The sequence below is a fragment of the Cnephaeus nilssonii genome (assembly GCF_951640355.1).
Source record: "Cnephaeus nilssonii genome assembly, chromosome: 13".
Lineage (NCBI taxonomy): Eukaryota > Metazoa > Chordata > Mammalia > Chiroptera > Vespertilionidae > Cnephaeus > Cnephaeus nilssonii.
Window position 1 is genome coordinate 911,521 of NC_137084.1, and position 23,864 is coordinate 935,384.

The 23,864-nt window shown below is 58.3% G+C and overlaps 1 protein-coding gene across 1 annotated transcript in view; it reads right to left on the reverse strand.

The window, feature by feature from the left end:
* Nucleotides 1-1,674: 1,674 nt before the first annotated feature.
* Nucleotides 1,675-23,864, reverse strand: part of NAP1L4 (nucleosome assembly protein 1 like 4) — a gene marked incomplete at its 5' end in the record, with an annotated part of 22,858 nt that continues 668 nt past the window's right edge. The window contains 11 exon segments of the mRNA XM_079787977.1: nt 1,675-2,663; nt 6,954-7,010; nt 7,368-7,397; nt 8,816-8,935; nt 9,259-9,281; nt 12,183-12,328; nt 13,531-13,670; nt 18,785-18,856; nt 21,357-21,415; nt 21,418-21,487; nt 22,788-23,272. Of these exon segments, the coding sequence (XP_079644103.1) occupies nt 2,625-2,663; nt 6,954-7,010; nt 7,368-7,397; nt 8,816-8,935; nt 9,259-9,281; nt 12,183-12,328; nt 13,531-13,670; nt 18,785-18,856; nt 21,357-21,415; nt 21,418-21,487; nt 22,788-23,272 (1,241 nt within the window). The 3' untranslated portion in view covers nt 1,675-2,624.

A 23,864-nucleotide genomic window follows, 5' to 3' on the forward strand; every position in this document is an offset into this window, starting at 1 on the left:
CTGGGGGCGGCGAGGGCAGCAGGGGCCGCAGGGATGGGAGGAGGCCTGGGACACCCTCCTGTCACCAGGAAGCACTGTGATGTCTGGGCCCAGTGGTGGCTGGGCTGGAGGCTGGGCTGATGGCTGTCCAGGGACCAGTGGGGACAGAGGCAAAGCAGCAGCCAGATGGGCGTACGGGGTCCTGAGGCCGGTGGCTGCAGCTCCCAGGCCGAGTGCGCCCTGCTAGGCCAGGCCAGGCCGGTGGCCACCCGGAAGTGCTGCAAGCGTCACCCTCCCTGCGGCCCCCTTGCTGGGGCTCCGGGACTGCCCAGAGCTCGTGGCAAGGACCAGAGCAGCCTCCGCGGCGTCCTGGAGGCCTGTGACCGGGAGTGGAGTGGCCTCCACCGGGGCAGGGCCCGGCCCCCTGGCCACTGGAGAACCCCCTTCCCTTTCCTGACTGTGCAGGAGGGGGAGCCGTGGGAGGGCAGAGGACTGCGTCCTGAGGTCCCTGGTGCAGGCGAGGCTGAGCCCATGGGCGGCCAGGGAGAGCTCCGCCTCTGGGCTTGGCGCTGGAGGCCCGACCCCGTCCCCGTCCCGGTCCCGGTCCCGTGCAGGGAACAGCCTGGCGGCAGCTGTGCCCGTCCTCACCCCCACAGGGAGAGAACCCGTGCCTTGAGCACGCCCCGTCTCAGTGCCCTTCCACGGTCCCTCGCTCCCACAATGCCCGGCTCGCACGGAGGACGCAGAGCGGCCAGCACCTGCTTGTCCTGCCCACCTGACCCCGGCAGCCCACTGCCTCCAGCTTCCTTTTACCTGTGGCTTCCCCACGGAACCCCTGTGCACACCCCCACTCACACGAGTGTGCACATGAGGCTCCGCCCCTCCCCTGCTCCACTCCATCCCATCCAGAGACTGTTCCTCACGTCCCCGGGCAGCCCTGTTCTCGGCCCAAGTCCACTGTGGGTAGGGGCGGACTGGACCGATCTCCTGGCCATTTCAAACCGCGAGTGTACGCCACCCGGAGCGGGGTATATGCCACCTGCAGCACCCTCGCCCGGGGCACACTCGCCCGGGGCACACTCGAGGGCGTGGGCTCCGTCACGAGGAGCTCGAGCAGCTGGCAGCCTCCCGCTCTCAGCCCTCGTCAAGCTGAGCTGCCCAAGTGCTCGTGGCCGCTCCATTTCCGCTCCCTCGGCGAGGCCCCGCGTCCGGGCGGTGCGGCGCTCTGTGCGACACGTGACCCCAGCCGACACGTGACCCCACCCGTGATTCGGGCAGCGGAGACGGCTCTCCCTGGAAGACCGTTTCCCTGCAGGTGGCCCGGGACAGCGCTCTGCAGCAGCTCTGACGCCGCAATGACCTGTAGGCCAGGTGCTCACAGCCAGGTCCCGCCAGAGCCCGGGGCTGTGGGCAGCAGCACCGACCCAGGGCGGCCAGCGCAGGCTCCTCTCTGCAGCCCGGGAACCAGGCCCCAGCAGCATCCTCAGGCTGGGGTTCCCGGGAGGAGCCCGCCCTCTCGTGCAGGGTGAGGAGCCAGCAAAGGGCTCCCCAGGGCCTGGAGACCAGCAGGCAACGACATGAGCCTGAGGAACAGGGGGAAAACCAGGCACTGGGGGTCCGGATTCGGCCACACCTCAGGGGGTGTGACCACCCCCGCCCCACCCCCCGCCCCATAGAGAGACACACACATGGGGCCCAGGTTTCACCACTTTAATAGATACTCTAACTCGTCTGTACAAATTGAAAACAGCATCTTCAGTTACAAATGTATCTAAGTAATAAGGCTGAGCACTCTCCAGGCCTGGTCCGTGTGGGCCCGTGTCGCCGGCTGCCAGGGACCAGGGAACGAGGTCACACACTCCAGCCAAGAACAGGTCGCTCTGAACCCAGGGCTTTAAGACACGATGGACTTGGGGCTGAGAAGTGGGCAAGGAGACGCGACACGTACACACGAGGACACCGTGCCCGCCCAGCCCTCCCACAGAAGACGGGCACACGGCACTGCGTGGCCAAGGAGCCCCCGTCCAGGAGACGAGCTCCGCCCCAGCCGCGGTGGCAGGAGGGAGCGCCTCCGCCCTCACAGGCCTCGCTCCCAGGAGCCGCCCCCTCCTCCGGCCCCGCCCCGGTCCCCATCACAGACACGGTTTCAGAAACCTGAGGACAAGGCCAGCACCACCCGAGCTCACAGCACGAGGAACAAATAAATATGGGGACGCACCACACAAGCCAACGCCTCAGCCCTGCGGGCGCCACGACCCCCCCACCCCAGGAAAAGAAACCAAATGAGAACCCGGCAGCACGGACGGCCCGGCTCCGCCGAGGTCAGACGGAGGACCCGGTGGCTGGACAGAGCGTGTGGTGTCTTCAAACAGAGATGGGAGCAGAAGCCCCCGGACTTCTGTCCTGGGCTTGGGGACCTTCCCACCCCACGTGGTCTACGGGCCCCCCCAAAGGTGGGCCTGGGGAAGTCTACTGAGCTGCACCCAAGGCCGCGGAGGGTGCGGGATTAGATTCAACCTCCTACTTCTGAAACGCGTGTAAGTGGCCGCTGTACAGGTTAAGCGAAATAATAAGGACAGAGGAAAAGGAAGCGAAAACCATGCACTGAAAAAGCCGGTGTGGGCGCTGCGCCGACAGGTCGCTGCTCACTGCTGCTTGCACTCCGAGGGCTGGCTGGGCTCCTTCTGTCAACGAGAGAGACAAGACTTGTGGAACCGTCCACGCCCCCCGCCACTTCCCACCAACCAGGAAAACCAACACCCAAGTGTGCAACTCCCTGTGGCTGCAAACACGGGTACCGCTGACGGGCTTACGAAGGGGTAACAAGCCTGAGCATTGACCTGTGAACCAGGAGTTCACCAGATTGAATCCAGGTCAGGGCACAGGCCCGGGTTGCAGGCTCGATCCCCAGAGCGGGGTGTGGAGGAGGCAGCCGATCCAAGATTCTCTCTCATCACTGATGTTTCTATCCCTTCCTCTCTGAAGTCAAAACGTACATATTTCATAAAGTAGCAAAAACATAAGCCAACTTCCCAGAGAAATGTCACAGCAGAGCTGCCTCTTGTTTCAAGAGGCCCGTGAGACCCTCTCGTTCTGGGCAGGGCAGCAGGAGGCCCGGGCAGAGCGCTCACTTGTCAACCAGTGACAGGAGACCCGTTTCCAGGCTGGAAGGCGGCTGGGAGCTCTGGGTGCCCAGGCACTGCCCCGTGAGTCAGCAGAACACCCCCCCCCCCCCGCCCCAACAGGACCAACACTGGAGTCCTGACGGGCTCCTGTCCCAGCCCCACGCCCAGGGGGGCCCCCTCCTTGATAATGAGGAATGCCCGCAAAGCCACGACTCCAAGATCCACAGACAAGCCGCAACCCTCCCAGGAGCCCCACGTGGGAATGCTATCCTTTCAGATACGGTAGAGGGGAGTCCCCCACCCTGAACCACTTCAATGTGACCTATCGTGTGCATCCCAACCACTGAAACCACACTCGCGCCCCATGAATGCGGTGGGGCAGCAGAGCAGGTGCCCCCATCCGTCCGAGCTAAGACTGCCAACCTCTCTGGACCCCACCCGGCCCGCCTATCGACTCAGCACCCAGGGCTGAGAAGAAGCACCTGGGACCACACCACCGACACCCTCAGGTGTGAGCTGGGCTCCAGCTGGTCTTTGGGAATCACATTTAAGGGATGAGAAAGTGCACGTAAAGGGGCATACAGACGAGCAGCAGCCTCGGACCCTGGTCCACGCTCCCGGTTAGCACACGTAATGGAAAGAGCACAGGACACGCCGGGACCCACAGGCTGCCCAGGCCGGTGGCAGGCCTCTCCGGGCTGGGGCCTGCCCTGTCACATGCTCACCGAAACACCAAAACCACACACCTGACCAGCAGTCGTGGCCGAGAGAGCTCAGCACAAGCAGCGTCCTTTCAGGAAAGAGCCGTCCGTGGGCCAGGCCCCGCGCTGCGGCCGAGCAGTGCTCAGGGAGCTGCGGAGGCGACACGGGCTTTCCCGCTGCCTCGCGACATCAACAACACATCCGCGTCACGTGACGCAGCGGACTGTATCAGCTGCGTGTGCCGTTTCACGCAGGGAACACGAACTGCCTGCTGGTCTACACGCAGCCCCAGCATGGCTGTGGACAGGACAGCACAGGCTGCAGGCCGAGCCTCTTGCTTCATGCCAGTGTGACGGCAGCGCGGTCACTCCACGCCGATGACCAAGGGAGAGGAGTTGGTGTTTCAAAGGCACAAACTTAGGTCAAACCCTCGCCAATCCGGGGACCAAAGAAGGGCTTGAGCGGCTCACAAGCGCCGCTGTGGTCACACCCGGTCCTCCGCTGGGAGGCCCAGGCTGCACGGCGCGTGACGCTGAGGAGCTGGCAGGTGGGGCGTGAGCTTCGGGTACAACCTGGCAGACAAGGTACCCAGACATGTGGGCGCAGCCAGGCCAACACGCAGGTAGGTGATCAGCCCTGACCTCGCGCCCAGATCCGTGCACTTCACTGAGACGTACCTTCAACCCGGTCTGCGCCCCACGAGCGAGACAGGACAGTGCGACACACCGTCCAAGGCGCCGACGCCGACCTGAACTCACACCAGCACCAGGCACCTCCTACAGGGAGCCCCGGTCCCGGCTCTCACAGGCACAGCCTCTCTGAACTGCCTCTGGCCATAGAACCCGACTTCCCAGAAGGCCACCTGCTGCCTACGTGTCTGCCCTCGTTCCCAGCTTCCCCCCTGCTGCACCCCAGCCCTGGCAGCAGTGAGTGTCCCACAGGCGAGCCCAGATGGAGCACGGCGACGATGGCCCACACAGGGACAGTGGCCCGGGCTTGCTGCAGCTGCTGCTGCTGCTGAGACCAACAGCTGACCTGGTGTTGAGTCAGAACCGCAGCGACCTCAACACACGTGCTAATGCCACCCCACACGGGCAGTCGCTTTCCAGATAAGAAACTGGCACAAGCTCAGCCACCCTCACTACCCACTGGCTGCACAACGGACAGATGCACGTCCAGGAACATCGCGGGGTCGACTCCAACTACCTGTGAGCGGGGGTGGCACAGGGGCAGGGAAGTGGGACGCCTCCAGGAGGACCGCTGGGCCCCTGGCTCTGTGCCCCTGCAGACTGCCCAGGGCCTCCCCTCTGTCCTCTTTCCGGGAGGGCAGTCCTGTTGTTGAGAAAAAAGCCACACCAGTTACCCCTTGGCTGCGTGGTCAGCAAGAAACCCTGGGCTCGGCAAGCAGGAGCCACGAGTGGTTGTGGCCAGCCGGTTCCCCGGGCACACACAGAGCCCCCCACAAGACGGCTGGTCAGGAGGCCCGTGTCCTCCTGGCTCGTGCTCCCGCACAGCAGCCTGCTCCGTCCCCAGTCACAACAGGCATTGTCATAAAGCACAGATCAACAAATTGGAAGTTAGGAATGAATGGATTCCACCTTACCTAGAAACGCATGATTAACAGACAAAAATTACACCTAAATGGGGAAGAAAATTGAAAGGCACGGTCAGCATGAGGAAAATGAAGGCACACGATCTTACAGGAGGGAGCAGCCCGTCCCAGTACGAAAGGGCTGCAGCTACGCCGAGCAGAGCCTCCACGCACAGCTGTGCCTCGCACCTGACTCTGCTGCTCTCCTTTGCGCACGGACTCTGACAAGTGCCTCTACAGAGTGCCATCTGACAGAGGGACGGGGGACGGGGACGGAGGACAGAGGGCTCACAAGGACAGCCTGAGTCTGACTGCACGCTGACAGTTCCAGCACTCACAGCACCACCCGCTCCCAAGACACCGCGAGACGTCACGGGGTGGGTGCCGACAACCCTCCACCTCTGCCAGGTCATGTGACCGCGTGGTGACAGTGCCCCAGGACACAGGACGTGAGGGAACAGGAGGACGGACACCAGAAGGAAACAACAGGAGCCAAGCGCCCGCTGCCAGTGAGACGGGCAGAGAACACACCTGGGGCTCGGCACGGCAGTGTCAGGGGTCACCACCCAGTTCTGTTAACTGACAGACACCCCCCAACGCCTGTCCCCCAAGGGTGACGCACTCACAGCCGGCCCCAGGTCTGCGCGCCTCTCCGGCTGTCGCTCAGAGGTGAGCACAGGTGTGTTTTGAATAGCTGCCGTGATTGACAGGCCAACCTGAAACGATGCTCGTTTCGGTGAGCGCATTTACAGCGCTGACCCCGCATCGTTCCCAGAGGGAACTCCCGCGGTGAGCATGCGTTCACAGGGACACATGGTGTTACAGACGAGTGACAAGACCAGGCTTTGCACGCACAGCCTCGGGCACACTGCACTTGGGGAAAGACGGGGACACGCACACACGGGTGAACTAGAGGTGCGCGCTACCAAGGCCAGGTGACGTGAGGGAACGACTCCAGAGGCCTCCTGCGCGGACCAGAGCGAGTCCCAGGAAGGCGGCACTGCAGTCGGCACGAGGCAAGTGCAAAGCACCTGGGTTTCAGCCAATCAAGAGCAGGAGTACAGCGCCGGACTTACAAGTAAAATTAACGGGCTGTCCACGCATTTTTGTCATTTTTTAAAAAAGCTTCCTACTTTACTTTAAATTATGAGAAATCTAGACGTAATTTCTAAACATTCTCATCCCAAGTACAATTGTAAATTATATTTACGTTTTCATTACACTATTTAAAAAATAAGAACAACACCCCCCGCCCCCCACAAAGTGCCATCTTTGCATCCTTTCCAAACACAAGCACCCGAGTGCATCTGTGTGGTCAGTGACAGCGTCCCCGGAACGAGACTGGGGGAGGGGCACAGCCGCGAGGAGCTGGGGAGGCAGGCGCTGGACACTCGCGCCCGCCATCCAGGGCGCTGAGCAGTCCCGCTCCCTGTGTCCTGGTACCCGGCAACGTTCTAACTGGAGGGGAGAGGGGACGCGCCAGGTTCCTCACCCAGCGGGTGCGGGCGTGCTCAGCAGCACAGCACACGGGTCTGGGCAGCCCCAGAGCAACTCACCTTGAGGTTCGCGTCGGCATCGTCCTCTTCTTCCGCCTCCTCGTCTCCTTCGAGCTCCTGCATGGAGAGGAGGGGACAGGCGTCACCCTTCCGCTCAGGAGGAAAGCAACTGCTCCCCACCACGGACTGAAACGCCCTCTGGACTCATCCTGATTCGGTGTCTTTGGTGCTTAGCCCTGAAATCAACCTCGAGCTGATTCTGTGATTGAACCATCATTTCCCAAGAAGCTTTTCCATCAGCCAAATGCAGGGTCCACCGGGACACTGCCAGGGCATGTGCCATCTTTCTCAGTTCTCAACAGGGCCCACGTCTGACGGGTCACACAAAGGGATGTAACCAGGCCCCGGGGCTCACACGCTGTCCCCCCGCTCCCCGCCCGGAGCACTGAGCTGCCGCATACAAGCTGGCCTTACCTCCTCTTCTCCTTCCTCACCTTCTTCAAACTGAAAAGGAAGGGAACACGTTTTTAGGTTTTGAAAGTGTGGCGGCAACCCGACCCAGACACTGCCCTGTCCAGGGCCCCACTGGTCAGGCCTGAGGAAGGCAGACGATCCTGCTCGGACTGAGCAGAGGGCAGCGTGACTCCAGGCCAAGTGCTAAGAGGCCATCTGCTGCTGGGCAGGCCTGGGCACCAGCGCCGCAGGAATGCTCGCTCACAAGCCCTGCCCATTAATAGGATGCCAGTCAAAAGGACTAATGATGGGGGTGAAGAAAGGAGACTGCCAGCTGGGGTGCGCTGAGCTCCGCACACAGCAGCACACGGGAACCTGTGTCATTTTGTCTCCGACAGGCTCAGGTACGGGTTTCCGGAGCTTCTACGTGCACCCTTTCACAGGGCCGCCTTTGGAGATCCGCAGAGGCCTGTCTCAAACCCATCCCACACTTGGCAGAGCTGGTCCTATGTGGGGGCGCACAGGCCCCGGGATGAGCCCAGAACTCCCGCCTCCACTTCTTCGTGTGGCCAGCATTTCCTAAATCCTAAGTCTCAGCAAGCACTTGAGGTGGCCCAGCCCGAGACACATGCCCGAGCCCACCACGCCCTCCAGTCCGGACCACACAGCCCAGCAGGGCCTTCAGCACAGGAGTGGGGGGAGCAGGCCTCGCAAGCAAGGAAACCTAGAGGCACCAGGAGCCGCCAGAGCTCTAAAAGCAAGGGATAAACATCACCTGAAACGCCCCTCCAGCAACATGCTACACAACAGAACTTGGTGCCCAGCCAGCGTGGCTCAGTGGGTTCAGTGTTGACCTATGAACCAGGGGGTCAGGGTTTGATCCCGGTCAGGGCATATGCCCACGTTTCGGCTCGATCCCAGTGTGGGGCGTGCAGGAGGCAGCCAATCAATGATTCTCTTCATTGATGTTTCTCTCTCTCTCTCCCCTTCTCCCTTCCTCTCTGAAGTCAATGACATATATATATATAATTATATATATATATATATAAATAATGAAACAGAACTTTGTGGCCAATACTCAGGACCCAAGGCAACCTGGGCTTTGGAGGAGACTGCCTCAGGTGATGGACACAGGACTGGTAGGTCCTGGGAGGCTGTGCTCGGGGCCACCTCCCACTGTGGCTGGGGAGGGCTGGTCTCCGTGCAGCGACCTTTCTGCGAGCGCGGGCCCACACCCGAGGTCAGGGAGCCACAGGCCAGCACGAGTCGGCTCTGCTGCTGATGACTGCGGGGTACGGTCAGACCTCTGTGAATGAGGGTCCCTCCTGTTTGGCAGTCACCCAAAGCTTACAGGGACCGCCCCAGATGCCTGCCTCCTCCACTGTGGTGACCTCTCCTCTCCCTCCATGCCCCCCTAAACACCACCAGCAGCGCCACATATCCTGGGCCGGGGCTCCGCAGACACATACATTGTCGTCATCCTCTATGGCCTCCCCCGTGAAGTACAGCACGGCCCTCGGGACTATCCGCTCACGGAAGAAGTGTCCAATCTCAAAGTCGGAGGCTAGCGTGAACTCGGAATCTTCATCCTGAGAGGGAAGCCGACGTGGTCACTCCCTTCAGTGGGACTGGCACGTGTGCTCACGTTCCCGCCCCGCACCACCCGCCAGGTGACAGCGTCCCGAGGTTCAGCTGCTTTAAAGGCACAGCAGTGCAATGGCAGGGAGGCAGAAGTGCAGCCCACATGGGCAACACGGGCTTGTGTCCCAGCGCAGAGAGCAGTGAACACAAATCCCAACCCCCCGCCCCGGTTCAGGGAAGAGGAACAGATTACAAAGCAAGTAGGTATCTAGTTAGGAAACACACGCTCTATCAGCCAAGTAAGAGCCCTCGATAACGACACAAATCTTACCAGCGACTCTCCATCCCCGGACGCTGGAAAAAACAGAACACACCCAGGTTACACTGAGAAGCAGATCCGCCCAGCTCCCTCGGGAAGCGCGCTGCAGACAGCGGAGGGCCTCCCAGCTCAGCTTTAACCTGTGCCTCCTGGTGGGCGCCCACAGCACCGGTGCCCGCTCCCCCGCACCCTGTGCGGGCACCCAGCTGCAGGACGCCAACCTTCCGAGGCCCTGACGCCGCTGAAACGTTAGCAGGTAGAAGGCGTGCCGAGTGGCGCAGACTGAGGCCCCGGAGCGCACCGGTGCCGAGTGGGCTTGGACTTGGGTCCTGCAGAGCCTGTGACCGTGCGGCAGACAGGGCTGTAGGTGAGGCTCCCAGAGGGCAGCACTGCACTCCTGTCTGCGAGGAGGAAGGAGCGAGCACGCTGACCCCTGGCTGCGCGTGAGAAACTGCCCTGTGGGCCGGGGCACGATCCCTGCCCACCCCAGAGCCCCTCAGCTCCACACGAACCATGACGCTGAGAGTCGGTTCCACACACGACAGACTGTGCTGGACTGAGAGTGACGGGCAGACCAGGAATCAGACCCGCCCTCAGTGAAGCCAGCGACATTCAATCGATCAAGGGATTCGATCCCTAATCTTAGCGGTGCTGGTCCGAGGCCCTCACTGAACTGCGGGCCTCATTCCTGCCTGTCCATCCTCTGGAGTCTCCGCCTCTTCCCAGGCTGTGGCACACGAGCACCCCACGGCTGTTTAAGATTCAGGTTTGGGGGCCCCGGCCTGAGGGTTAGGGATCAGCACAAGGACCTCCCCAACTTGACTTCTGGACCCGTTTTGTAGGTTTAAGGACCAAGAGGCCGCTGGACTGGCCATTTTATGTTTCTTTCATTTCAAAAATCACTTCATCCATTTTGATGTTTTTCTGGCTACCCCATCCCTGCCCCACTCTGACCGTGTTTTCATGGAGCTCATCACGTGTAGGGATGTTCATGTGATTGCTGTGAACACAGCAACATGGAGCTGTAACGTACGTTCCATAAAGCTCACCCCACGAGGTGTGAAGTCATCGTTGCCTGTAGGCTCGGTGCTGTGCAGCCACCACAGTTCTAGAGGCCACCCACGAAGGATCGATGCCCACGCCCGCGAGTCTCCTTGGTTCCGTTTTGGTTTCATCAAGTATTTTAAATCCAGTTTTAAGGAAACTCCCCACAGATCAAAGTGCCTGTGTCATGACTCCACGCAGGCTCGGAGGGATCTTCCCACACAGGGACACTAAGAGGCCACGTCTGTGGCTACTCTTGCCCCCTAACCAGCACACACTGCCACTCTCTGGGCTCAAAGACAAGTCGCAGAAAACATCCACGATGAGGAGACAGGACAGCGGGGGGAGCGGGAGTGGGACGAAGGGGTACTGGGCTCAGAGACAAGGTCAAAAGTCAATGGCTCAGGCCTGAGGAGCTGCGTGAGGCGCTGCCTGACAGCCCGAAGGCGCCGGGTCCTGGGGCAGAGCTGGCAGCTCTTCATCTCCAACTGGTTTTCGGGGGGAAGGGGAAGGGCCAATGGTTTCCGCGTCTCCGTGCGTGAGCACAGCCGGCTGCTCCGCCTTCACGCTCTCTCAAGATCAGGAAATGACACTCAGATGTCCGAGTAACTTACTCTCAGAGCCAGGAGCTCGCCTTTCCCGCTTGGGGCCACCTTTATTGTGTTTTACCGCTCGGGGGAAACACTCAAAACGGAAGCTTCCAAGCTCTGCTTCGGCCCCAAGTGTCTCACGATGGCGATCCAAACACTAACGCCCGGGCCCCACCACATCCTGGGTGAGGCAGAGGGCGGGCAGCTGCGCCAGTGTGACCGCAGTGCGCGCAGTGACCGGTGCACAGAGCTGAGCTGCAGCGCAGGGGCTACGAGCAGCCTGGAGACAGAGGGAGGCGTGGGAGGGCCCCTGCAGGCACTCTGGGCTTTCTACAATGGAGTCTGGGGTGCTGTCTCGGCCCCCCTTCCTGCTGCAAGGACCCCACTGCTGCCCCCGGCACCCCGTGAGCACAAGTGCCTCTGGCACAGCGCCGTCCCCTTACCAGCCCAGCTCGCCTAGGGACCAGGACTGGACTCTGAGGATACAAGCTCTTACATAAGCACAGGTCCCCGCTATCCAAAAGCAGAGGGTTCCTATGAAATTGTTCTTAAGCGGCCAGGCGGAAAGCCAAGCAGCAATTATCGTTCATTTAGATGGAAATGTTTTCAGTGTTCTCAGAACCAAAAAGTAACCTCCAAATCATACCCAATTGCACACAAAGCCTAAAACACCAGCACGTGGTGAAAGCAGAACGCCGTGATCAACACACACACACACACACACACACACTCTGCACGCCCGCCAATCCCCTAGCGGCACTTTACCCACGAGTCCCCACCTGGCTGCTGGCAGCACCAGCCCTGGCAGCTTTCAAGCGCCCTCGGCCTGCACACGGTGCGGATGGCGGCTGCAGGCAGGATCAGCGCACGCGCTGCGTCTTTATTTTGCTCATCAGGATGGAAATCCCGCCCGGCCTCATGCCGAGCGTCACCCTGTGGAGCTCTTAGGCTCTGCTCACACCTCAGTGTGCGTCCTGTTAACGAACGCGCAGTATCACAGGCAAAGCCCAGGTCCCACCGCCAGAGCTGGGGCTGGAGGCGAAGGTGCTGAGCGTGGTCCTGGGAAGGGGCTCGGGGGCCACGCGCACTGCTCGAGGCGCCCCTGTCCCAGCAACGGCTCGTGCAAAAGGAACGCTGAGAGCTATGTCACTTCTCCCCTTCTTTCGTAAAAACCAAAACCCTCTCCCATTTGTCTGGGTCAGTGAGAGGTGCCCTCCTGCAGGTCTTTTGTAAAAGCCAAGCGGCGGGACAGGGGCTTTCGGAAAGCAGGGGACACCAGTCCATCACCCGCCTCACCCTCACCTTTCAGCGGACTGAAGAAGTTGAAAAAGGAATCGTTGGGGACTTGCTTGGTGATGGTTCTGACGGTGCCTCGGCCCTTGTGTTTCTGTTTTTTCTTGATCGTTTTGACTGTAACGTTTTTTCCTTTCTTCCAGTCAATAGTGCACCTACGGGGGCAAGACAGCCGTCAATACACTCTCTGTGAGAAAAGCCGATGACAAAAAATGCAGGTAACAAGCAAACCACAGCTCTACGCTTAACCTGGAAGTTTCACGAACCCACCTGCAAGCACGCATCCTCGCCCAGGAAGCGCACCTGCAGGCAGTTAGAAACGGGCTGCCTGCCTCACCCTGACCGGAGGCACTGCCTCCAGCGCGGCTTCTGCAGCGCAAGGGCGCCAGCGGCCAGGCCCTCCTCGGGCTGGAGGCTTGTGCGTGTCAGCCCAGGCTGCAGCGTGTTTCCTGCGAAGAACCCTGACCATGGCCGGGCGAAGGCACCTCCAGAGCCGCTCACCTGCTGCCCCTGGACAGACCACACCCCCACCCCCGAGTGCACCTGAAGTCACCACTCAAACCCCAATTCTCAAGGCAACTGAGCGGGACAAGCTGGAGAAAGGAAGCAGGCGGCCACGGCCAACACCGATGAGCCGTGCAAAGCACACCAGCTGCTAGTGTGCTGAGGGGCGGGTGGAGCACAGGAGCTTTCTTTCCCACTGAGTCACCGCGGACCAACAGGTAACACCTGACAGCACCTGAATAGTGTCGGCTCTAGAAAGCCTGGAGAGCCAGGCATACCTCTCCCGCGAGGGCTGCCCTGGGCCATGGCCCTTTCTCAACTCCCCTGGCCATGTGAGCCCAGCAGGGCTTGAGGTCTGAATCACCCGACGGGGAGCGTCGTGAGGACAAGCACTAGGTTTCAGTGAGTAAAGTGACGTTTCAACCGCGGAAAACAAGTGCCAAAGCACCTCACACGCCCCAAGAGGAGTGACTCACACGACACGCACTCCTTGGCGACCGGCACACTGAGGTCACCAAGGTGCTCATCCCGGAGTCCAAGGACAAGCACGCCGCCCAATCTGCAGAGCAAGCCGCTGGCCGCGCTGCTCTGCGCTGACACCACCACCACTGGGGGCTGATAGCCACGCCTCACTGTGGGGCCTGGGGAACCGATCCCCTCACGAAAACGAGGGAGCGGACCACTGCCCCAAAGCCTTCACAAGAACCACGTGATCCATCCCCCAGCGCTGCCATCACATCCCCAGACAGAAAACGACTTCCTCGTGGTCTACGGGGCTTTGGGCAAGTTCAAGACTTCCAGCTTCACCCCATTTCTATCTGACAAAGTTCTCAGGCGAAACGGCGTTCCTTACCCGTCACAGTCAACGATTTCAGGGCCTTCGAAGGAGAAGGGGTCGGCCTTGTCCGGCTCGGACTTCATCTTGTACGTCTTGGTCAGGACTGAATTGGTGAAGTAGTCGTTGGGCTCAAAGTGGAACTCTAACACAAAAGACTGAAGACAGAGAGGCAGGGTGAGCACCCCTAAAATCTACAGACACCCAGTGACGGACTTGGTAAGCCACAGCTTCCCGGGACCAGCTCCCGCCCAGCAGCACACACGGGCAGAAGCCAACAGCGTGGCGGCGTAACGAGAAAAACGTCTTTACTGCAAAACGCAGCGGCACAAGGGAAAGCCAGTGACGGGGCGGGGCGAGCGGGGCCTGTGCGTCTCCTCCATGGAGGCGGAGCTCTTGGTGGGGTGAGGGTCTGGAGGGAGAAGCTGGGCATCGACAGCCCCGCCCTCCTCTCCTGTATCTCGGGGTGCAGGCAGGGCTCGGCTGTCTTTGCTCTGCAGTGGAAGTGGCAAGGCCCCATGTGGGGAGGAACGTCACACAAGCACCCCAGGACCAGTTCCCTTCAGCCACAGCGCAGTCTGCAACCCGGAGAGAAAGCCGCACAGGGAGAACGGGCACGGGTGTGCAAAGCAGCAGTCATGGCCAGCACAGAGGACACGCACGCTCAGGAGCACCGGAGCAAATGAAAAATAAAACAAAACGTAGTCTACTAGTAAGTGTTTGGGAAATACTCACATAAGGTAAATAGCTTTATAAACTTTTTTTTAAGTTTTGTGTTTACAAATTTCCAGTATATTTTTTCTATATATTACACACACGAGGCCCGGTGCACAAAATTCATGCGGGGGCGGGGGGGGGGGGGTGTATGTCCCCTCAGCCCAGTCTGCACCCTCTCCAATCCGGGACCTTGTGAGAGGGATGTCCGACTGCTGGTTTAGGTCTGAAACCAGCAGTCGGACATCCCTCTCACAATCCAGGACCACTGGCTCCTAACTTCCTAACTGCTCACCTGCCTGCCTGATCGCCCCTAACTGCCCCCCCCAACCGCCTCTGCCTGCCGCCTGATCGTCCCTTACTGCCACCTTCCCCCCCCCCCCCCCCCGCTGGCCTGGTCGCCCCCAACGGCCCCCCTGCCGGCCTGGTCACCCCACACAGCCTGCTGTTCAGTCATTTGGTCGTCCCTCACCACACCCCCTGCCGGCCTGGTCACCCCATGCAGCCTGCTATTCAGTCGTTTGGTCGTCCCTCACTAACCCCCCTGCCGGCCTTGGCGCCCCAGGCAGCCTGCTGGTTGTGATGGCGTCCCGGACAATTTGCATATTCCTCTATTATTAGATTGATTCCAGAGAGGAAGGGAGAGGGAGAGACAGAAACATCAATGATGAGAGAGAATCACCAATCAGTTGCCTCCCGCATGCCCCATACTGGGGATCGAGCCTGCAACTCAGGCATGTGCCCCTGACTGGAACTGAAGTCGGGACCCCTCAGTCCACAGGATGACACTCTATCCACTGAGCCAAACCAGCCAGGCCTATACATTTTTTTAAAATATTATTTTTATTGCCAAAACCGGTTTGGCTCAGTGGATAGAGCGTCGGCCTGCGGACTCAAGGGTCCCAGGTTCGATTCCGGTCAAGGGCATGTACCTTGGTTGCGGGCACATCCCCAGTAGGGGGTGTGCAAGAGGCAGCTGATCGATGTTTCTCTCTCATCGATGTTTCTAACTCTATCCCTCTCTCTTCCTCTCTGTAGAAAATGAATAAAATTAAAAAAAAAACACAATAAAATATTATTTTTATTGATTTCAGAGAAGGAAGAGGGAGAGAGAGAGAGAAACATCAATGATGAGAGAATCATGGATCAGCTGCCTCCTGCACGCCCCACACTGGGGGATCGAGCCCACAACCCGGCACGTGCCCTGACCGGAAATCCAACCAGTGACCTGTTTCCTGGATCAATGCTCAATAGCTGAGCCACACTGGTTGGACTGTAAATAGCTTTTTGAAGGGTGACGTGGCAATATCAAAATAATTAACGAAATAAGAAAAACCACCTGTGACCTCACGCTCCTCTCTCGAGGAAGGCCTTCTACTTGAGGAGATGCTGAGCGGACGCAGGAAGCCGTGCACTTTCCTTCACCCCCGCCCGCTGATCAAGGACAAAGAAGCCTGTCCTGGTAAGTGAGCGAAGGAGCGTCTGTGAAGGCCAAGTCTGGGTTCAGACAGCCTGGGGCAACCCCACTGCTCGGAGCACTGTGTGGTTTCGGGAAGTCACTGCGCTTTCCTCATCTGTACAGTGAAAACGACACCCTCCCTCTCCGAGTTGAAGATTGATCCATGGAAGCAGCACTTAGAACACAAAAGGGGAGTGAGACAGGGTTCTCCAAAGAAGGGGTGAAGGGAGAGAGGCCACGACAGCACGAGAGCACAGACACAGGATCAGAGACGGAACCCCCTGTGTCTGGAAGGGATGGCAGCAGGGTCTGGCCAGGAGATGTCCACTGACCTTTGCCAGAGCCGTGTGGGCTGGAGAGGAAGGATGGTGAACAAATACAAGGCACTGGTCTGGCGGGTCCAGGTTCAGCAGGACAGGGAGGCAGCCACGGGGAACCGGGTCCCAGTCCCTCCCTCCCAGCATGAAGATGGAGGTGGGAGGGACCACTGGGCCATGACCACAATGCGGACCGGCTGGGTGAACGAGCGTTGTGCTGGATTCGGTCCTTCCGCACCCGGTCTGTCCGGGGAGAGTTCTTCCCTTTCCCCTCCCGCCCAGGTCCTACCCACCCAGTGTCATTTCTTTTCTTCCTATTTTCTGACTTTCCCTTCCCCGGGGCCTCTGTTTATCTAGAGTAGCCCAAATGCACTGGGGTGAATTGAAGTGTTTAATGGACCAACAAAAAGGGCCCAAGGGTGAGGCCACCGCATTCGCGCCCCATCCCATACTTGTTAATGGAGATCTCTACCCAGCAGTAGAGTCGCTGCTACTGAATTCGCCACAGTCATGTCGAGTCTAGGAGTGGTCCAGCCCCTGCGGTTAAGGTGGACAAGAGACACGGGATTCTCTGTGCTGCTTGAAATTATTCCAAAATAGAGACCAATAAAGGTTATTATTACAAAAAAGAGTGTAAAGACACGTTGCGAGCAGGAGCAGAACTGACAACCTCTGGGCCTCACTGATGCTCACCTCCGCTGACCCAGCCATTCCACTAACAGAAACTGTCAGTAGCTTAAACAGGATGCTGACCCTGATGCAGCCATTCACAACGGGGTGGGGGTGGGGCATACAGGGAATGCTACGGAACCATCTACACCAACAGGTGCAGGAAGAACGCTGTCCCGCCCAGCCGAGTGCGTGTGGCGTGGAAGGAGCAGCACGACAGTGTCTCACGCTCTCACTTCACGCCCCTTGCTGCCGCATAGGAGCAATGGCCGCGGAGAGGGGAAAGGAGGTGGGGGTGGGGCGGGGCGGGGCCAATGCACTGGGCCCTTCATTCTGAAGCTGGGGGCTTTTTCTTCGAGCTTTCACGTCCTAGGTATGTCATGTAACTTGACAGGAGGAGGCTGAGGGAGACTGGCTGGAGCACATCTCTAGGTGCTGGAGACCATCTCGATTTTCTGAGTTTTTAGAGCGAGCACACAGGACTCACGAGGAACACTGGCTCGTGGCCTACCCGCTCGGGCTCTAGTCCTCGGGAGCCACATCCGACACATGGCGAGAAAGAAGAAAGGGAATCAATGAAAAAAGGAAACGTCAATAAAGTGAATCCAGACGAACGACAGGCGAGAAAGCAGTGGAAGGAAAAACTCACAGAATCATACAAGTGTGCTCACACGGGAAAGAGCGTTCACATCTTATCAGATCACCATGGCCACAGGTGGTCCCCAGGGGGCGCTATGGCAAAGCCTCTGCACAGAGAGGAGCCCAGACTGGGAGAGGCTGAGAGGAGGGCCCCAGGCTACCCGAGAGGCTGCAGGAGGAGAAAAAGGGTCGTCCCCGCCACCAGAGTGGCCCTCAGCCTGGAGCAGGCATCTGTGGCTCATGCCCACACGTCACCTGCAGAGGGAGAGCGGGATGTCACTCCCGGAGTACAGCAGACAGGGAAGGGAAGGGACATATATAGGCATGTCTCCCTCTCCCACCTGCAGCAAGCGTCACCTGCAGCACTAGGGAGAGAATTCCCAGTCACACTAGCCCTCACCCCCACCTGGGGCTGGTGCTCGGTGACGGAGGGACAATGAGGCCCAGGCTAGCTCCTGGCCAAGGTCCCCAGCCCTCAGCCCCACGTGCTGTCTCCAAGACCTGAAACGGAGCCCCCAGTGAGCCAGGCAGTCACGTGTCACTGGAACTGCTGTGGTGCTGGAATGGAGTCCGCCAGCCACCGCCAGACGAACAGGCCACGAACAGTGCTCCTGCGAGCCCAGCTCAGCGGGGACGGTGTGCACCATCCAGCTCCCCAGAGAAAAGGGAGGCTGGGTGAGTCTCACTGGCAGGCAGACCACCCCCACACACTAACACACGCAGTCTCAGGTGTTCTGGAAAGGGGGGTTTGTGACAAATCAGAGCAGGGGAGCATATTTTCAGTCTTATCTGCATCTGAGGATGTGTTTTTATTGCTTTTTTAGAGAAAGAAGAAAGGGGGAGGGGGGAGAGGGAGAGAGAGAAAGAGAGAGAGAGAAGAGAGAGAGAGGAGAGGGAGGGAGGAGCATTGATGTGAGATAGAAACATCAACCAGTTGCCTCCCGTACACGCCCTGACTAGGGATCCAACCTTAGCCTAGGTGCGTGCCCTAACTGGGAATCGAAACCACTACCTTTTGATGTACGAGATGACGCTCCAACCAAGCCACGGGCCAGGGTGGTCTGCAGGTGCTTTTCGGAACAGACACCTAGTAGGTTTCTGTTCAATGCTGCTCATATTCAAGTAAGTCTATACTCACCATCCTTTCAAACCCATTTCAAAGACATGAGAGCCTCAAAAACCCAGGAGCCACTCAGGGAAAGGATGGTAGAGGAACAAGCTAGTGAGAAGCCACAGCACCTCAGTGGATACCACGTGGGACGGAGGAGTCCAACCCTGCCGGTCTCCTGCACCTGCCCTCCCCCAGCAGGCGGCCTGGGCTACCTGCCAGGCTGCCCGAATCCTCAGGAGGCATCTCGCTCATGTCACCGGCATGTGAGTGATGGGTCTGATTTCTTGCCCCGGACCCAAGCCCCTTCTTTACCTTCAATGGCCTGATGCCCCGACACCAACCAGGAGCTCCATCAGTACTCACCATAGGCTGTCCAGGGTCTGAAAACTTCACTTTAATATCCTGCAGGTGTTTCAAGATTGGCTCATCATATTCCTGCACACAGAGAAGAAGAGACCTGAGCTCTGTGAGAACAGCACGCGTCCTTGCGAGTCGCTGCTGCATCCCTCCTGGGTGGTGGACGCGGGGCCCTGGTGGGTCCTCTTCTTGCCAAGGCCTGACTCCAAGGAGCCACCCAAGCTGTTGCCCGACAACTGGTCTGAGGGGCAGCGCCTTCAACACTGAGACCAGGGCCCTGGCTGCTCTCACACAGTGCACAGCACCGGGACAGAGGTGCCATCACCCCGCATGCCGGTCCTGAGCACTCTGAAGAGAGAGAATCACAGAAATCACCTGGATCAGCTATGACACGGCAGCCAACGCCCCCATCCCACTGCCATTGGCATGTGGCAATAAATCTCCCAAACCACAACAGTCACGCAGAGTAAACACCACGCACGAGGCGCATCAGAGGCCTACAGCTCAGGCATCACTCGAGCGCTTCCAACACTGGCTGCACGCTTTTACTCCGAGGGTCACTCAAACGCAGTTTACCAATGTCTTCATCGGAGAAAGTCCGAGAGAGAGCAGAAAAGGAATGACGAGACTCGAAACCCAGCAACCACACCCTAACGAGGTGCTTCGTCTGTGTAAGTGACTTGTTGTTGTTGTTATGAGAGGGAGGGAAACATCGATAGGTGCCTCCCACATGCACCCCGACCAGGGATCAAACCCACCACCTTTGTTGGTGCCCAGGTTGATGTGCCAACCACTGAGCTGCACCGGCCCGAGCAAACAGTTATTTCTTTGCCCCTGAAGTCTGGGGACTGAACTGAAAGATCTCTTGAGGTTCCACTAAGTTCTAAGAATTGAGCCTGATAAATATCAAGTTCCCAATTTTAAATTCTTTTGACATAGAACAACAACAACACAAGCACATAAGCATGTCTCTAGACAAAAAGTTATCGCATTTGAGATGTCAGACCCTGCCTTCCAGAGAACACCTGGCTTAGACCGCACGTCACTGGGTGCCATGCCTCGTGTGAAATGCCAAGGGGAACGTCATCACCAGTATGCTGCCCTGCGAGCTGCCCTCATGTGGGACCGTCCACTCCTCCCCTCAACTTGCAGTGCCCTCTGCAAGGTCCCAGGTCCATGAAATAACACCGTGCTCCTCCCGGGCCTCGAGGACAAGAACTCCGTGGTCCCAGCAGAGCCCAACACCCTGATGACAGGATCAGAACTAGGGGCCCATAAGCCCAGCCCTGGGCACCGCGGGGCTGAGCAGAAGCTGCTGTCCAGACCCTGTAAACTCTCCTGCAGCATCCGCTCTGCCACCCCCACGCCGAGTACCAAGCACTCAGTCGAGCCCATCTTCAGGAATTAACATCTGACCCGAATGGCCCCTCCGGCCACAGATGCTGTCAGGTCAGAGCCAATGAGCTCTCACCACTCCCTCCTACAGAGAAACACTGGAAACGCCAGCCTGTCTTCCCACAGCTTTAAGCCCTCTGCGGCCTACACACTGAAGTAGGCCACGACCCAGAGGTGCTGGGAGAATGAAGGAGACACCTCACTGAAGTAGGCCTAAGCTTCCTCCTGCCCTCAACACCAAGAATTGCATGGAAGCAGCAGCCACGCCATCCCTGGACTGCTAACCAGCACCAGGAGCCAGGTTACCAAGCAAGTCACCTACTGGCACCAAAAGCCCCATCACGACAAGCCCGCCACACACCCAGGTGCCCACCCAGCAGCATGGATACCACCAGCAGCACATCAGAAAAGCAGCCCCTCAGCCCACCCAGACCCGAGAAACCAGAGTCTCAGCCTACGGACACTGCCCAACAGGCCCATTTCACAGTTCAAATACGCGCCAACGGAGAAGGGTAACGAGTATGTGTTAGCGCAGTGCGTGTATACATTCACACACGCACACACGCACACATGCACACCCCGCACTCCCCGCCTGTCCACATCAGTGAGGTGGAGAAGGGCTGCCTTAGCCGGGGGATTGGGGTCGATATGCCAAGGCTGCAGGTTCCATCTCCAGCCAGGGCACACACAAGGGGCAACCAATGAATGCATAAGTAAGTGGAACAAACTGATGTTTCTGCTTCTCTCCCTCTCTCTCTCTCTCTCTCTCTCTCTCTCTCTCTCGCTCTCTCTCTCCCCCTCCCTCCCTCCTTCCTCTCTAAAATCAATAAATTTAAAAAAAAACCAAAAACAGTAAAACCAGCCATGATTTTTTTAAAAAGGAAGAACAAAAAATGGAAAGGGGTCTTGAACCTGCTGACAGGCTTTCTGGCTGAGGCAACAGCCCTTTCCCAGGAGGGGAGCGGACTCAGGGCTCTGGCTCAGGGGCAGGCCTCCCGCTCCAGCTGCGGTAAGGTGTGACTGGGGTCCGCACAGTAACAGCCCTCCTGTGAGGCCAACACTTCTCCGGAGTGGGGGTCACAGGAGTGCCTTTCCACCCACAATGAACCACTGAGGAAGCCCCAGCGAGCAGCTCACACCCAGTTTTAAGACCAACCTTCCTCCCAGGATGAAGCGTGCTCACCTGGACTAGCTCGCTCAGCATGTCCACGTTTCTGAAGATGGTGAACCAGAACTCCGGATCCCTCTGGGGGCTGGCTCCTCTGCTGCCTCGGCTTCTTTTTCCGCGATGACTACTTTGCTTTTCATGTCTCCCTAAAAAGTAACGATGCAGGACAGACAGTCACCACAAAGCAGCAAGTCAACCAACACTCCATGGCTTGACGCAGACAATCATTCCAGAATCCCGCACAGACTGCTATCGCAAACCCTTGTCCTTTGACCCTGCATGCCAAGCCCGCTGAGCAGGTCACGATTTAAAGGTTTCCGGACAAAGCATTCAAGGAACTCCGTCCAGACGTAATTCCACCAAACAATTTAAATTGGTGGAAAAGCTCAAGAGGGGTCAAAGGCCACATACTGGGAAAGGCCGTGCAGTGCTGGCTCCACGAGGACCCCACCTGGGATGATCACCCACTACCACACGCAACTCCAGTGGCTTCTGCAACCAGAACTGCCAACCACTTTGTACACCCACGTCCAGGGAGACGCTCTAACTGCCACCTCAGCCGGCAGAGGCACTGTGCCCACACGAGGGTGGTGACCAGAAAGGCCAGGTGCCCGTGTAGACACAGGGCCCCGGAGGGAGGGGAGACGCGTGCACAGGCCGCAGGAAGGTGCGAGTGCTGTGCCACCGGGACCTTCCGAGGAAACAGCAGAGGCAGGTTTTTCTTGAGCAAAAAGGATCTGATGCACAAGGACACTGGTCCGCAGCCACAGCTACAAGCAGGCCAGGCTCTGCATGTTTTTAGATCCAAACACGTGGCTACCAAAACTAGCACACACCTCCAAACGCCCCTGAAAGTGAGCTTTACAGACGCACGCTATTGTCTCCCAAACAAAGATCAGCTGACAGTGAACCGATGGCACTGGAATGGGACCGTCAGGCAAAGGCTGTGAGCAGGTGAGGGACGGGCACGTCACGGAAAGGACCCGTAACCCGCTGATCTAAAGGGTCCAGGGTGAGGTGCTGGTCCTGGAGCAGGATGGCGGGTGTTCCCGATACTCTCTCCTCACCACACCCCATCTGCTGGTGACAAGCACCGAACGCCTGGCTGAGCCTGTCACTGAGTCTTGACAACCTCGCTCATCGGCTCCAGGATCTCAGTGCAGACAGCACAGAGCTGCTCAGGTCACTGAGCGACGTGGGGAGACGGTGCCTGGGCCACTGCACGAGCTGATGGCACCGTCAGACGCCAGGCCCGCAGCTGCTGCAGCTGCTCAGTGTCCAGCCATGAAGAACCCCACCACCTGGTCTCAGGTGGAACAGCACCTCCTGGGAGGAGCTCTTTTCTTTGTCGAGTCGGGTGGAGCACTGAGACCGTAAGAGACGTGTCTTACTTGTAACAGTAAGAGAGAGACAACACAAGTGGCGCTCATTAAAAGAACAACTTACAGCCAGTTTGTCCTCCTCTTCATTCTCGCTGTGCCACTCTGATTCCGCATCTGTCGGCTCCACGTCACCAGTGACGAACTCCTTCTCTAAGTGAGAGCGAGACCTTCTTAGAGTTATGTCATTCGGAAAGGCAGGCGTTAAGGCCGAGTCTGCAAATAGCGCCCATGAGAAGACTGAAACCCGGATGCTCCCATCACTCATTCTAAGACTCGGCCTGGGACGTAAAGAGCAGCACGGGGCGATTTCCTGGGCAATGTGGGCGCTCGACCTCAGAGGTCTGAGCGTGCGAAGCAGAGGAGATGCTCCCACCTTGTCGAAGAGAGGCTGGTAGAGCGCCGCGTACTTCCTCTCCAGGTCGTGGACCTCTTCGTAGAACTTGGCTTCTATGTGAGCACACTTCACCTGAAGTTGTTTCAATGCGTTGATTCTTCTTTTCACGGCTTTAGGTAAACTAAAGAGAGAGCAGAAAACAAAACTGTCACATGCTTACAAAATCAAAGTGGCATGCTTTTCTGTTTTATTAAAATAAATTTAGGTTGCCGAAACCGGTTTGGCTCAGTGGATAGAGCGTCGGCCTGTGGACTCAAGGGTCCCAGGTTCGATTCCGGTCAAGGGCATGTACCTTGGTTGCGGGCACATCCCCAGTAGGGAGTGTGCAAGAGGCAGCTGATCGAAGTTTCTCTCTCATTGATGTTTCTAACTCTCTATCCCTCTCTCTTTCTCTCTGTAAAAAATCAATAAAATATATTTAAAAAAATAAAAAAATAAAAAATAAATTTAGGTTAACATAGAATTAACATCCTTACTATGAAAAAGAGCTAAAACCATTAACAAAGGCCCGACCTGCGTGGCTCAGTGGTTGAGTGTCGACCTATGAACCAGGAGGTCACGGCTCAATTCCTGGTCAGGGCACATGCCCGGGTTGTGGGCTCGATCCCCAGTGGGGGACGTACAGGAGGCAGCCGACCCATGATTGCTCTCTCATCACTGGTGTGTCTCTCCTCTCCCTTCTTCTCTGAACTCAATAACAATGTATTTTAAAAAGGTCACACATCCCAACAGGGAAAAAACAGTGCG